The sequence below is a fragment of the Sturnira hondurensis genome, unplaced genomic scaffold (genome assembly GCF_014824575.4).
Source record: "Sturnira hondurensis isolate 20B ecotype Veracruz unplaced genomic scaffold, ASM1482457v3 Scaffold0016684, whole genome shotgun sequence".
In the NCBI taxonomy this organism is placed as follows: domain Eukaryota; kingdom Metazoa; phylum Chordata; class Mammalia; order Chiroptera; family Phyllostomidae; genus Sturnira; species Sturnira hondurensis.
In genome coordinates, this window is record NW_028089315.1 from 4,249,163 (window position 1) to 4,264,408 (window position 15,246).

The 15,246-nt window shown below is 41.8% G+C and overlaps 1 protein-coding gene across 2 annotated transcripts in view; it reads right to left on the minus strand.

Moving 5' to 3' along the window:
• Positions 1–14,878, minus strand: part of ASAH2 (N-acylsphingosine amidohydrolase 2) — a 70,575-nt gene extending 55,697 nt beyond the window's left edge. Inside the window, exons 1-5 of one of the 2 annotated variants that reach the window (XM_037066922.1) lie at positions 14,618–14,878; positions 9,469–9,600; positions 6,433–6,656; positions 2,733–2,882; positions 1,260–1,436 (exon numbers count right to left, since the gene is read on the minus strand). In XM_037066922.1, coding sequence (XP_036922817.1) covers positions 1,260–1,436; positions 2,733–2,882; positions 6,433–6,656; positions 9,469–9,595 — 678 coding nt within the window. In that variant the 5' untranslated portion in view covers positions 9,596–9,600; positions 14,618–14,878. Of the gene's footprint in view, positions 1–1,259; positions 1,437–2,732; positions 2,883–6,432; positions 6,657–9,468; positions 9,601–10,483; positions 10,509–14,617 lie in introns of those variants that run through there. The other variant, XM_037066923.1, reaches the window with a different exon arrangement.
• Positions 14,879–15,246: the final 368 nt, after the last annotated feature.

Genomic DNA, 15,246 nt, shown 5'->3' on the forward strand with positions numbered 1-15,246 from the left:
AACAACTTAGTCAATACAAATAGAAAAAACCTGTGAACAATCTCTGTGGCCTCCAACCTGTACTACAGGACAAAATCTGGAGAACCACAACACACGGCTGGTGTCATTCTGGAGGTGTCGCATGGCCTTCAGGTCTGAGACAGAAAAAGTGCTCTTTGTAGAGAAGCACAGAGCTGAGGAGCCCCTGAAGGCCGAGTCAGGCACAATCTGCCATTCAGGTGGCCCAAGTGTGAGGCTCGCCTCCTATAACCCTGGGACAGGATTCGTTACCGTGTAGGTATTTCCACCCTCCCTGCTCTCTCCATGCTACACCCTTTAAGGCAGAATTTTCCAAACTTTGAGACGCACAATAAGCTATACAGTTTCTACCCAACCTTAATACACATCAACGTACACACCCTAAAATAAAGCTCACAATGTGTTTTATGCACTATGATGCTATCCAATTTTTCTCCTTTTGTTTTTTTATGCTTCTTGCAACCCATGAAATTGGCCTCATAAAGCCATGTATAGATTACTAGCCACAGTGTGGAAACGTATTGCAAAGAAGTTTCGGCCTTTGCCAACTGGATCTCTGGATTTGGGGTGGGTGGGTGGTGGCAACTTTACAAGATAAAGTAGAGAGAGACTAAACCTGAAAGGCAAAGGAATGAAGAAGAAACATTAGCAAGGGTCCTATGCAAGGAAATATTAAGCTGGAAGACAGGAGAGAGAGAAATAAAAGTTAGGCACCAAAACCACAAACAGGAAAAAAGTCTGGGGGTCCTGGTAGAAGCACCCTGTCAGCCTAAAGCTGCTGCGGAGAACTTAAGAAATGAGGAATTGATAAATCAGATTTCTTGTATATTCTTTAGAAAATACAAGGAAAGATTTGGAAATACAGGGAAAGATTGGGATTATTTGTAATTACTTTCAGTGCCTTGATGGGTTGGTGTCTTTTTGCGTGACTTTGTGTAAGAGCAGGCCATGTGGGGCCCTGTGATGTGTAAGGGTCACATACAAAACATTCTGTCTCTTTAGACAACTGCATGAGGCTTACCGCCATAGAACCATGCTCCACAATCAACCAATGCCTCAGGCTTAACAGCCCACCACTCCAGGCCAGAAGCTACAAGGAGTCAGGAAGAGGGTGGTAGGGTGGTAGGAGCTAAGACTGCATTCAGACCAAGATCCTAAAGGGACCGTCCCCATAGCACACTCCTAAAACACTGTGCACACTGGGAAGAAACAGCTGTCGCTGTCTGGGGTCCTCTGCCTACCTTCAGGATGCCAGTGACCATGTACTCAAATGTTCGATTGCTAAATCCTTCGCTGGCAATTACAAACACGGTGTACTGGAAATACCCTGCTGGAGCCGAGTGTGTGTGCGTGCCACTCAGGATAACATTGTCTCTTCTGTACAGGGAGCCATATTTCTGATGCAGTCTGTTCAAGACCTTCAAGAAAGAAAGAAAAAAAAACTAAGAGGAGAAAGAACATAGGAGCTTAGCATGAGACAGGCTCTAATGAGCTTCCTTACTGATCCATACCAATGACTTCCTTGTCAAGCAGCCCTTCGCTCTCTATTGCATCACAGTATCTCTATGGTACATATCCCACACTTTGCTGCATATAATGTGCACTTTTTTGCCCTAATTTCTGAGGGGAAAAGAAGGATATGCATTATACATGGGTTGTACTAATGATGCATAACTATCATAAATTTGTTACCGGTACATAAGCTTTCTTGTACCTTGTATCTGTTCCTGTGTTTTGTAATTATTTGTTACATAAAATTTCTTACACCATATGTTCAAAAATAAATGCTTAAATTTCTTTATAATACAAAAAATGAGTATCTAAGTATAAATAAATAAACAGTTGAATTAAAAAATTAAAACTAAAGATTTTTTTCCCGAAAGTTTGGGCCCCAAACGTGGGACTGCACCATACACGGCAAAAGAGGGCAGCTTATATAGTTTATATAACCAGCATATCATCATAGTAACAACAATTGCAATAGCTAACATTTTATAGGGTCTTGCTGTGTGCAGATACACACAATGCTAGGTATTGCATACATTATGTCGTTTAAAAGTCATTACAATAAGTGCAAGAGGGATGTATTTTAACCTTGCCTTTTAGCTAGTCACATTGAAGCGTACAGAAGTTAAATAATTTTCCAAGTGATATAACAAATAGCACAGGCTGAATCTCAATCCAAGTCTCTCTAACTATAGTCTCTCTTACTCATTCACCTTTCCACACCAAACAATAACATCCAGGTCCTGGGAACCCCCTCAGGTCTGCCTATCACCCAGCTCCAGCAGTTTATGGCCAACCTCATTTCACTGTTATATTTGTAATTCTCCTCTGGTTACTTATATCTGTTGTTAGTTGTCTGAAAACTTGAGGGAAAAGTTACTGATTAATTGACAGTCTCAGATTTCTACCAAGAAGATTAAATGAGAGAATGTATCTGGAACATAATAAGCTTTCAGAAAAAAACATTAGCGTTAATACTGATGAGGTACCGTCAGTGGAGCTGAAAGCGTATTTTGACCAGGCTGCTTTGGGATGGAAAAATGTGATCATTCTCCTCACCCACTGTCTGCTGGACTGGTAAGAGCTTACAATGTTGTGGGTAGTAGGAGCTTACTGGATGAACAACTAGGAAGGATTAGCTACTCTCACAATTGCCCAGAGACTTCTCTTTAAAATCATGTCCTTTCATTCTCATATTAATCCCTTACCTCCAGCCTCAATCGTTGGGACACCATGCCTATATCGATGCTGACAAACGCCATTCGATTTGACCCGTCCGGTTCCGCCACGACAAAAGCACGGCTGTACAACCTGGTGAGGAGGCCCCGCGCGTTCTGACCACTTTTGCCGTAGCCCATCTGCAGAGGGAGAGAGAATCAGCCACCCTGCCTCACACGATGCCCCTGCCCTCCACCGCTACCAGAAAGCAGGCTCGCCCAAGGAGGAAAAGACTACCACCACCACAGAAGGACAAAGAAAGACAATCCACATGACACTGAACACTCAGATAATAATGTGTGTTTTTGAGAATAAAGGCAACATCATAAAAGAGGGCTCCTTCTTCTGTGTAGAAAAATATAAAGGCAAAGTAGTGATAAGCTTGACAGAGCTATTCACTGCTCCATGGGCGAAGAAGGAGCTGGCATGGCTCAGAATTCTGTTAACTGTACTGGAGACCTTTCGGGGCTTCTCTGGTGTTTGAAACAAAGCCTTTTCTATTTCCTGTCTAAGGTGCTACACAAGGAAATAGCTCCCCTCCCACCATACATTGTCCAGGAACATCCTGAAATGGAAGGCTCTCTCTCTTTGGTCACTTGGGTTGTTGGTGCATGTGTGTGTGTGTGTGTGTGTGTGTGTTTAGGTCTGTGGTTTTAATTTTGTTTTATTTTTGTTTTTTACCTGAAGAAAAGGGTTTCTTTATAAGTATTTTAAAATATATTTTATTGATTATGCCATTACAGTTGTCCTATTTCCCCCCCTTCATTCCCCTCCTCCCTGCACACCCCCTCCCCCACCATTCCCCCTTCTTTAGTTTATGTCCACGTGTCTCAAGTTCTTTAGATTCTACATTTCCCATACTATTCTTGCCCTCCCCCTATCTATTTTCTACCTACCATCTATGCTACTTATTCTCTGTACCTTCTCCCCCCTTCTCCTTCTCCTCCTCCCATTCCCCTGTTGCTAACCCTCCATGTGATCTCCATTTCTAGGGTTCTACTCCTGATCTAGCTGTCTTCTTGGTTTGTTTTTGTTTTAGGTGTGGTTGTTAATAACCGTGAGTTTGCTGTCCTTTCACTGTTTGTATTTTTCATCTTCTTTTTCTTACATAAGTCCCTTTAACATTTCATATGATAAGGGCTTGGTGATGATGAACTCCTTGAATTTGACCTTATCTGAGAAGCACTTTATCTGTCCTTCCATTCTAAATGAAAGCTTTGCTGGATAGAGCAATCTTGGATGTAGGTCTTTGGATTTCATGACTTGGAATACTTCTTTCCAGCCCCTTCTTGCCTGTAAGGTCTCTTTTGAGAAATCCGCTGACAGTCTGATGGGTACTCCTTTGTAGGTGACTGTCCCCTTCTCTCTTGCTGCTAGGATTCTCTCCTTTATTTTAATCTTGGCTAATGTAATTGTGATGTGCCTTGGTGTGTTCCTTCTTGGGTCCACCTTCTTTCAGACTCTCTGAGCTTCCTAGATTTCCTGGAAGTCTATTTCCTTTGCCAGATTAGGGAGTTCTCCTTTATTATTTGTTCAAATAAGTTTTCCACTTGTCGCTCTTCTTCTTCCCCTTCTGGTACCCCTATAATTTAAATGTTGGAACGTTTAAAGATGTCCTGAAAGTTCCTAAGCCTCCCCTCATTTTTTTGAATTCTTGTTTCTTCTTTTCTGCTTGGTTGTTTCTTCCTTCTGGTCCACTCCCTTGATTTGAGTCTCAGTTTCCTTTCCATCAACTATTGGTTTCCTGTGCATTTCCCTTCATTTCAATTAGTTTAGCCTTCATTTGTTACTCTAATTTGTGACTAAAATCCACCAGTTCTGTGAGCATCCTGATCACCAGTGTTTTGAACTGTGCATCTGAAAGGCTGGCTATCTTTTGGTCGCTTAGAATTATAGGCTCTGGGGCTTTGAGCTGTTCGTGACCCATAATGTTTTGGTCTGTTGGAGCCTGTTACGTATGAGGGGTGGAGACTTAGGTATTCACCAGGGTGCGGCAACACAGTTGCTGGGTTGTGATGCTGTACATGGGAGCGGGATCAGAGAGGGGCAATGGCGGTCCCCTCTGCTGCTTTCTCCTTTGCCTGGTGTATCTGCATGCAAATGTGTGACCTCGGTCAGCTTGCCATCTTGCGCCCTCACTGGGTCTGCCTGTCGCAACCCCACGCCTGGGCTCTGCCAACCGCCACCCACGCGCCTGGGTCCCTGGGTCGGTCTGGCCAAGTTTTTCTGCGCAACCCCGCTCTGCCAGTCACTCGCTCCACCCCTCTTACCGGTCTGGCTGAAAGGTTTGTTGCTGTCAGACTTCCGTATAGTTCAATTTTCTGTGTTTTGGTTGCGTTTTGTTACTAAAACTTTGTTGTTTTTAAACTTGGTTGTGCGAAGAGGCACAGTGTTTCCACCTATGCCTCCATCTTGGCCAGAAGTCTGATTAAGTACTCTTTACTGAGTGTACCTAACCCTGCCTTTTCCCATGTTATCCCTCCCTAAGCCAAGTCAGTTCAGATACACCTATCCTAGCCCCTTCTATTACCACATCATAAAACCCATCCTTAAAGTATACCCAGGCCTTCAGAATGCTCCCTCTACTGCGTGCTTTACCCTCATGTGAGTGTTTATTTAGGATTACATTCCAGAGTCAGTTTTCAGAACAGACAGCAGGGAATAGAGTTGACCCTTGAACAACACAGGTTTAAATGGTGCATGTCCACTTATGCATGAGTGTTTTCAATAAATACAGTCGACCCTTCAGATCCATGGTTTTCACGTGCATGGACTCAACTAACTACCAAAAACAGTATTTTTACATTCCCAACCATGGGTCAAAAATACTGATTTTGATCTACAGTCTGTTGAATCTGTCAATGCAAAGGGCCCATTATAGTTAAGTTTTGGGGGAGTTAAAAGTTACACATGAATGTTTGACTGCATGAGGGTTGGCACCCTAACCCCCACCATTGTTCACGGGTCAGCTATAATTCCTTGACTATAAATATAATTTGGTAGGAGGGAGACAATATCGTCAGACAACCTCCTGCTCTAGTTTCCTAGGGAAGCACTGATATAAATGATATTACCACGACTGTAGTCAGGAAGATGCATACTAGCAGCCAACAGGACACACCTAACACACTGCAGGGTTTTACTTGACATCTCCAGTATTGGCCCACGCTAGGTTTCCAGTTTCAACTAACTAGAGTTGCATACATTTTCCAGTTGAGAGATTTAAATCCTAAGTCTTCAATCTACTGGTTATCCAGCTTCTTTTAAAAAAATTGTCAGATACAGCAACCATGAGTCCACATTCTTACAGAGCAACAGTCAGCTACAGCCATGTACTTTCCAGTTGCACCATAATCCCCACAACTTCCTACTGCACTCAAACTGAGGATCGTTAGATATTTATCATCTTCCACTGGCCTGCTTCGGTCATTTACGGTACCTGCTCATCCTCTGTAGTATTTGAGTTTCCCAGCCCTGCCAATTCATAAAAAATGGCCAACTGTCTTTACAAGGGAGCCATAGTTAAATAAATGACCCCCTCTTCCTTATAGGACAATGTTTATAATGTTACATATCAGTTAAGTTAATAGAAAAGCAAAATGATGCTATAATAATCAGAAGTAAATGTAGGATTCAAAAATAATAAAATCATTATTTCACAGTCTCTTTGAGGAGCCCTTGATTACCTACCAGATTGATATCTGCTACTTGTCCTGTGCAGTCAGCTCGCCCAACACCAATATGGTAGCCACTGAAGTTCTGAAATGGAGAAGGCTCTGGGGTAGTAGTCACTGGGGACCCCTGGGTAGCTGATGGGGTTGGTGTGAGTGTTGAGCCTTGAGGGACTGTGGAGTTCTGGGTGGCCAGTGTGCTCTGGGTAACCTGAGGACTCTCAGTGGTTGGAAAACCTGAATCTAAAAACAGAATAAGACATTTGAGAAACAACCATTCAATCCGCTTATCTGTCAGCATCAATTAGGACACTCGGGTTCACATTGCTAAGGAAAAGTCTTTGTACACTCTCTTAGGTGTAAGGTACATGGTAGAAAACATCTCAGGAATTTGTCTTATATCAATCCTAAGGATGACCTTTTTCAACCAAACAAGACACCCATCAAATGTCCTTCAGCTCCTCACAAGCCATTCCTTGTCAAATCATCCTTCACTCATCGTGCACTTCGGCACCAACCAGACAAATCAGGTGCCGGGTTCCTGGCACACAACTCACTAAACCCAGCCTCTGGGGATTCATTTCTACCATTCTCTCCATCCAGAGTACTTATTCTTGTCTGCTCCACCAAGCAATCTCCACTACCCCCATCAGAGTTGGTTCATTTCTCTCACACCCACATCCAGCTCAACCCCTCTCCAAGATGCCACTCCAGCTGTCTCTACCCTGCTCTGATCCTCCTCGACCTTCTCAAGAGTTTTATTCTTCTTCTTAAAGACTTACTCTGAATGCAACCTAGATCACTGTACACTTGTTGATATAGTTCTACCTTATACACATATATATACATATATGGTGATTCTCACATACAGACACTATATTCTTTATATGTATGTGCATACATATATAAATATGCATATATGCATATATATATATATATTCCATATGCACACAAAAATGGTTTAGAGACTAAGTAGGCAGGTTCCAGAAACAAACATCCAGTTTTTAAAACTGACTTCACAGCCCTGGCTGGTGTGGCTCATTTCATTGAGCACTATTCTGCGAACCAAAGGGTCATTGGTTCAATTCCCAGTCAGGGCACATGCCTTGGTTGTTATTCATGCCAGTGGGGGGCACATGAGAGGCAACCACACATTGAAAAATAAATTAAAATTTTTTTAATTTTTAAAAAATAGAACTGACTTTACCAATTACTAGCTGAACAAGTTACTTAGGCTATTCCACCTCAATTTTCTTATCTATAAAATAGAGATAATAGCAATACTCTACTTTCTAGGGTTGTTTTGAACAATAAATATATTAATGCATATTAAAAATGTAGAACTAGGTAGGCTGCCTTACAGCTCTGGTTTTATTCATGTATTTAGACATCTTACATATCCATCTTACTTGCTTTCTTGTTTTTGACCCAGGCAACAGCCAGAGGTGGCCAAGGCAGCAGATGTCAGTGTCTCAGGACATTAGTGGTCAGGAGGTACTGAGGCAAGAAATTAACAGCTAACTTACTATGGGATCCTAGAGTTTTAGAGCTCAAAAAAAAATTTAGAGATCACGTTGTCCACTCTCCTCAATACTAAAAACCTCAGAGCTTAACCAAGATTTCATAGAGAGCATATAATTAATCAGGTGCCCAAACCAGATCCTCCAGCTCAGAATCTGATGCGATTTCAGCCACATTCCAGATGGAGTTAGAAACTGTGTCTTCTCCTCCCCAAGCCCACATTCTCTATAAGACATCAACTACTACAAGAAAGAAAGCAGGAACCTTTGCTATTTGTTTTATTGACACCAATGTAGGAATGTGGTGCCAACCAAGGCAAAATTTACACAGCCTAAAGCAAGGTCTTTGTGATCTCAAAGTCCACCTTTCATCTCTATAAAACAGTACTAGGACGAGCACCTACCTTCATGTGAGCTTTTGCCAAAAAAGTAACCTTTCAATAAACAGCAACTTCTACTGTGACAATAGTTAGTGTAATTATCGATAACCAACTGGAGCCTCATTTTAAGAGCTAAAACTAAATAAGCCCTACAGATCCTTTCATTTCTAGCAGTCCAAGCCCCTGCTCTGCCCACGGCTGGCACAGAGGATCTTTGGTCCTCTGTGTTTGCAGGGAATTCAAAGCACAGGACATGGTAGAAAATACACTGGAAAAGAGAGAAAGCCACAGAAGAGAAAACTGAGGTGCAAACATGCCATCTTCTCCATTGGTCTGAGTCCAGCCCTCCCTTTACTTTGGCCAAAGCACACAATCCCCACTGTTTCTTTACTCATTTAACAGGTATAATATAACCTAACACTGAAGTAGGGGTTTCATCAAAAACCTTTGGCCCATTATTGCCTGTAAATATAGCCTACATAATTTTCAAAAGCTAAATTCATTTTAACACTAAAAAAAATCAAAGGATGTCTAAACATTCCAATGTCTAGCTTCTCTTGAAAACACAGAACTGAGTTCATGTTTATTACAACAGCAAACAGCTGGCACTCAGGGGGCATCTATGGACCCTCTTCACCCAAAACGCAACTGCCCCCATCCTGGTCCACCTCCCCACTGGATCTCATTTACAGAGCTTAATTGGCCCTTCCAAGGATTTGAATTTAGGACCCCCTTCTTTAAGGCTTTTTAAAGACTCACCGATACTCAATGGATCTTTTATTCACCTTTTGCCCCCAGGAAAAGTTGATGCCAAAAAGAGGCAAAGGGTGAGAGAAGAGGATTAAGGCAAAAGCTCACATCACTGAGGCCTTGAAGAATTCTGATCTGTGCTTAAATCAGTGCAAAAATAGAAGGCAAATAACTACATACCAGATGCTGTGGGAGCAAAGGTAAACTTGATAAAAACTGCTATCAGTGCAGAAAGAGCAATGTAATGTAAAGGTTAGGTGGCTACGCCAGGCATCGTAAATACATATTGAACTGTCCTGTCATCAGCATTATCAGCAGACACTATTTCTTGTCTCAGTGTTCCCGGTAATCAAGGAATTTGTTGCAGGCTGAGGTGCAACATCCAAGAGAGTGCATGATACTTGCCTTTGTGATTTTCAATGGTCCCACTGGTGATAAACAAGAGGGTGAGAAGGGCCACTGTGATTGCAGTCATCATTACAAGGAGGAAAATCAGTAATGTCTCTAATAAGGAGAAGGTACGTTTGGCCATTTTTCCTAAGAAAAAACAGAGATAGAAGAGACAGTAAAAGTAAAAGACAGAATCAAAAATTAAAATGTATTTGCTCCGAGCTTCCCAAGGTATCGTAGCTCTTTCATATGAATAGTCTATACCGGGCAAATACACAAGCATACTCATTACTAGTTCCATATCCCAAGCCCATTACAGAACTCTTTGATAAGTTCAGATGGCGTTTCCAAATTCTTATCAGCACAGTGCTCATTCTGGCACCCACTACTCATCACTTGACATTGGCAACTAAGCAAAAATCTGTTTGCATCCCTTGACTACATCATTACTGCTTTCATTTTATGGTGATGATGTTATTTATAAGTCTGTACACGGGTCTAGGTTGGAGCACTTCTGTCGATGGTGATGACTGATCCAGCCATGCTGTGTGCAGTTGTGAGAAGTCTTGCTAAGGTGATGGCTTGACTCTGTCACTAAACATAAGTAAAACTGTCTTGTCCACATGGAGGTGAAATTCATACCTTTAGCATTTAAACTCCATGATTTAACTTTAAATACTACCTGATAAGAAAATGGCATAAGAGGGGGGCAGGTTTGGGCATCTCTGTCTCAAGACAGGTGTTAATAAAATTTCCCTCTTCAGTGATAAGAAGGATCTCCCACACTTTGCAAACCCTGTAGCAAAGGGTGTGGATAAAAATAAAAATGCCCCTGTACTCTACAAAAGCAGAAAAGGTACTTGTAAATATTTAGGATATTTTAGGAGGAGAATTCATCATTACTCAGAGAAAGTATAGAAGCTAAGAATTCTTACAATATAACATATATTGTATGAAACTATATTGTCGTAGTTAAATATTGGATTTTGAAGTCTGACCCCAGAACTTAAATCTCATTTCTGCCACTTACTGCAACAGAACTTGGGAAATCTCAATAAGCCTCAATTTTTCATCCATAAATAAGAATGTGATGATGATAATTTTAGTACCTATCTCATAGAGTTCATATAAAAATAAGAGGAGATAATAGAATAATAATTCATTCCATAGAATGTACTGTGTTCAAAATCTTGATGTTCATCATTGGGCTCCAAAATGGCGAACACTCTGTGCTCCTCATGGTCCTTAAAGGGAGTTTATGTGAGACACTATTAAAGGATTATTGTAATCACAGGTGGAGACTTGGGAACCCACTTTATTAACCCCTGCCTTAGGAAACCTAAGCAATGAGATGGGATTGGAATCACCAAACTTGCCCCCCACAAATGGTATTACATGGCTAAGATATTGCTACCCCAAGAGTTGTAAATTGGCAACAAACACTTGTGTTTAATATTGCCCAGACAATTTTTTTGCTTCAATTTGACTTAATTCACAAGAAAAAAAGATAAATCTTATATTTTTATACAGTACACATTTACATATCTGAAACTTCAAATTTTCTTTCAAAATACTTCATAATATATGACAACACTGAGCCAGCATTCCCATGTGCCAAGAGTTTCAAAACTTAGTAGGTGCTGTTCCCTTTAGATGGGACATGCCTTCTCCAATGTACCATAGTCCTACCCAGTGGGTCTTGTCCATCTAAGTCAATGCCTGGTCTTTGTAATCACTTTATTTTTGCAACTCCTGAACCAGAGGTTAAAAATCAGTCTACCAGCAAATATTTCTGAGGTAGGGCTGAACTGGGAGTGAATGAGGAAACTGGGGTATCTTCCCGAATTTCCTAGTTATTGGTAGGCTTTCCCCATCTGTCTCTTACCACCATCATCTCCTTCAACACCAGCACCAGCAACAACTTCAGATTTAGGTTCTGTACTTAAAATTTAGATAGAAATTAGTTCTGTATCTTGGTCCCAAGTTTCACTGACAGCTTCTGGAAGTCAGGAAGCACATCTAAGATATGCCTCTGAAACTTTGATGATCCAAGAGGTTTACTGGTCATTGGCTATTATTTCAGTAGCAAACTTCAAACCCAGTATACCTAGTTCATGCTCTAAGCTTTGGTTTCTATAAGCCTTTCTACTGGCTGAGGCAGCTTCTGTACAAAAGACCCAATTAAAAATGGATGACTTCCCTGGCCAGGTGGCTCAGTTCATTGGAGCATTATTCTGTACACCAAAATTTCAACACACCTGAACTTTTCAATACACCTGGTTGAAAGTTCAATTCCTGACCAGCATACATGCCAGGGTTATGGGTTCAACCATCATGTGAGAACAAGTATGAGAGACAACCAATCAAAATCTCTGTCTCAAACTTCCGGCCAAGATGGAGGCGTAGGTAGATGGAAACACTGTGCCTCCTCGCACAACCAAGTTTAAAGACAACAAACTTTAAGTAATAAAAACACAGCCAAAACACAGAAAATTGAACTGTATGGAAGTCCGACAACAACACCATTCAGCCAGACCAGTAAGAAGGGCGGAGTCAGTGGCCAAGCGGTCAGGCAGGAAATATCGGCCAGACTGACCCAGGAGTGCAGTCGGTGGTTGGCAGATCCCAGGTGTGGGGTGGCAACAGGCAGACCCAGTGAGGGTTCAAGGTGGCTGGCTGACTGCGGTCACACATTCACACACAGATAAACCAAGCCAAGGAGCAAGCAATGAGACACATCACTCACACTAAGGCCCCAGCGACGAGAATTAGAACCTGAAAGCACCAATTGGAAAGACTTTTGGGGTTGAGATGCTGGGAGAGGCTCCTAGGCTCACAGAGAGTTTGTTGGAGAGACCCACAGAGTCCTGGAGGGTGCACAGGCCCACACACCTGGGAGCCAGCACCAGCGGGGCCAGGTTTGCTTGCAGGAAGCAGCAGAGGGGACCGAAATCCAAGAGAGAGCAGAACAAACACCATTGCCCCTCTCTGACCCCGCCCCCACATACAGCATCACAACCCAGCAACTGTGTTGCCCCACCCTGGTGAACACCTAAGTCTCCGCCCCTCATACATAACAGGCTCCAACAGACCAAAACATTATGGGTCACGAACAGCTCAAAGCCCCAGAGCCTATAATTCTAAGCGACCAAGAGATACCCAGCCTTTCAGATGCACAGTTCAAAATACTGGTGATCACGATGCTCACAGAACTCGTTGATTTTAGTCACAAATTAGATGAAAAAATGAAGGCTACACTAAGTGAAATGAAGGGAAATGCACAGGAAACCAATAGTGATGGAAAGGAAACTGGGACTCAAATCAAGCAAGTGGACCAGAAGGAAGAAAAAAATGACCAAACAGAAAAGAATGAAGAAACAAGAATTCAAAAAAATGAGGAGAGGCTTAGGAACCTCCAGGACATCTTGTGAATTGAAGTACCCACTGAGCTAAAGCCAGCCCACCAGGATATCTTTAAATGTTCCAACATTTGAATTATAGGGCTACCAGAAGGGGAAGAGGAACAGCCACTAGTGGAAAACTTATCTGAACAAATAATAAAGGAGAACTTCCCCAATCTGGCAAAGACAATGGACTTCCAGGAAATCCAGGAAGCTCAGAGAGTCCCAAAGAAGTTAGACCCAAGAAGGAACACACCAAGACACATCATAATTACATTAGCCAAGATTAAAGTGAAGGAGAGAATCCTAGAAGCAGCAAGAGATAAGGGGATAGTCACCTACAAAGGACTTGCCATCAGACTGTCAGCTGATTTCTCAAAAGAGATGTTCCAGGCAAGAAGGGGCTGGAAAGAAGTATTCCAAGTCATGAAAGTCAAGGACCTACGTCCAAGAGTGCTCTATCCAGCAAAGCTTTCATTTAGAATGGAAGGACAGATAAAGTGCTTCTCAGATAATGTCAAATTCAAGGAGTTCATCATCACCAAGCCCTTCCAAGATAAAGAAGGTAAAAAATATGAACAGTAAAAGGACAGCATACTCACAGTTATTAACAACCACACCTAAAACAAAAGCAATCTAAGAGGACAGCTAGATCAGGAGTGGAACCATAGAAATGGAGATCACATGGAGGGTTAGCAACAGGGGAGTGGGAGGAAAAGGGGAGAAAAGGTACAGAGAATAAGTAGCATAGACGGTAGGTAGAAAATAGATGGGGGGGAGGGCAAGAATAGTATGGGAAATATAGAATCTAAACAACCTGTGACACATGGACATAAACAAAAGCGGGGAATGGTGGGGGAGGTGTGTGCAGGGTGGAGGGGAATGAAGGGGGAAATAGGACAACTGTAATGGCATAATCAATAAAATATATTTTAAATTCTGTCTCACATTGACGTTTCTCTCTCTCTCTTTCCACCCCTTCCCTCTCTCCCTCCCTTCCTGTCTCTCTAAAATCAATGAAAACATTTCCTCGGTGTCAATCATCAATTAAAAAAAAATCAGTGACTGACAGCTGGACCTCTTAACTCCAGATCACCTATAGTCAGATTGTATATGTAAATGTGGCCATGTGGTAGGGGTCTGTGTAACAAACAGATGTGGTATAAAATCACGCTTTTTAAATATTTTTAAAAATTTTCTCTGTTGACTGATTACCACTACTAGCCTTTTGTACAAGTCAACAGTAGCACCCGATCTAACAGTTGAGTTTCCACTTCTTACTTAAATTTCAGTGATGTACCTCAGGTGTTTCACCACTCATCTTTTTGCCAGAATTATTGCCAACACATGACAATTCTTTTTGACCCCATGATCACTATTTATTTTTCATTAATGATTAAAATCTGAATTCAAACTTTAAAGCAAATGCCTGTTCGGAAAGGCAAATGAACCTTAGAGAGCTAAACCCAATAATTACATTTTAAAGCATTATACATTTCCTAATCGTTTCCAGTTAATCTAGCAGAATCCCGAAAGGTCAATGATGAGCCCCTAATGTGACAACAGCAAGCCACTTGTCACATCTTTCCCATGCTGAGGTCCCTATTTCTCAAGACCATGACAGTAAAAAGTAATAATATGGCAAAATGGGTTTCCAAAGCTAAGAAAATGGTGTGAAGATTTAGGGTTTCATCAAGATCTCTGAGGCAGTGGATTACTCAAGATCCATCCCTCCCTCTCCGAGAAAATACAGGCATTCTTACCTTACTCAACCACTCAAAAGAAGTTTTGCATTCAGTAAAGCAAATGATGGTCCAGAATTGTGTTTCCTTTCCCTTGCACGTTGCTCAGCAAAGACTTCTCAGCACTTGCTGACACATATGAAGGAAAGATTTTTCACAGCGATGTTCAAGAGAGTTAGAGTTCTCATTATCGTAACTTTGTGGGCTTGGTACAAGGATAAGATTGAAGTGTGTTAATAATAAAGGGCTTATTTGCAAACTCTCCCCTGAGCTGACCTGACGCTGAGGTGGAAGTTGCATAAGGCCTATGGGATTGAAGGTCAGTTCCATGCAATGTCTATAAGCTGGATCACAAAAATCAAAATAAAACAAAACAAAAAACCACCTGCTTTATTCACTCCTGGTCACTCAAACACATAGTAGACAGGACAGTGAGAACCTAGGAAAATTTCTGGGCAAGTAGAATGAAGGAACTGAAACAAGAAAAATAAACAAAGCCAAACAGTTCGAGCAGCTTATAGCCAGCTGGTGAATCACAAGACCTTATCTCTCCCCTGACCAAGGACACTGGAGAGCACATTGTTTATACTCTTCACCCTAACCAAAGAACACGTAGCTTAAATCTCACGGATCTGGACAAATAAAGAGCA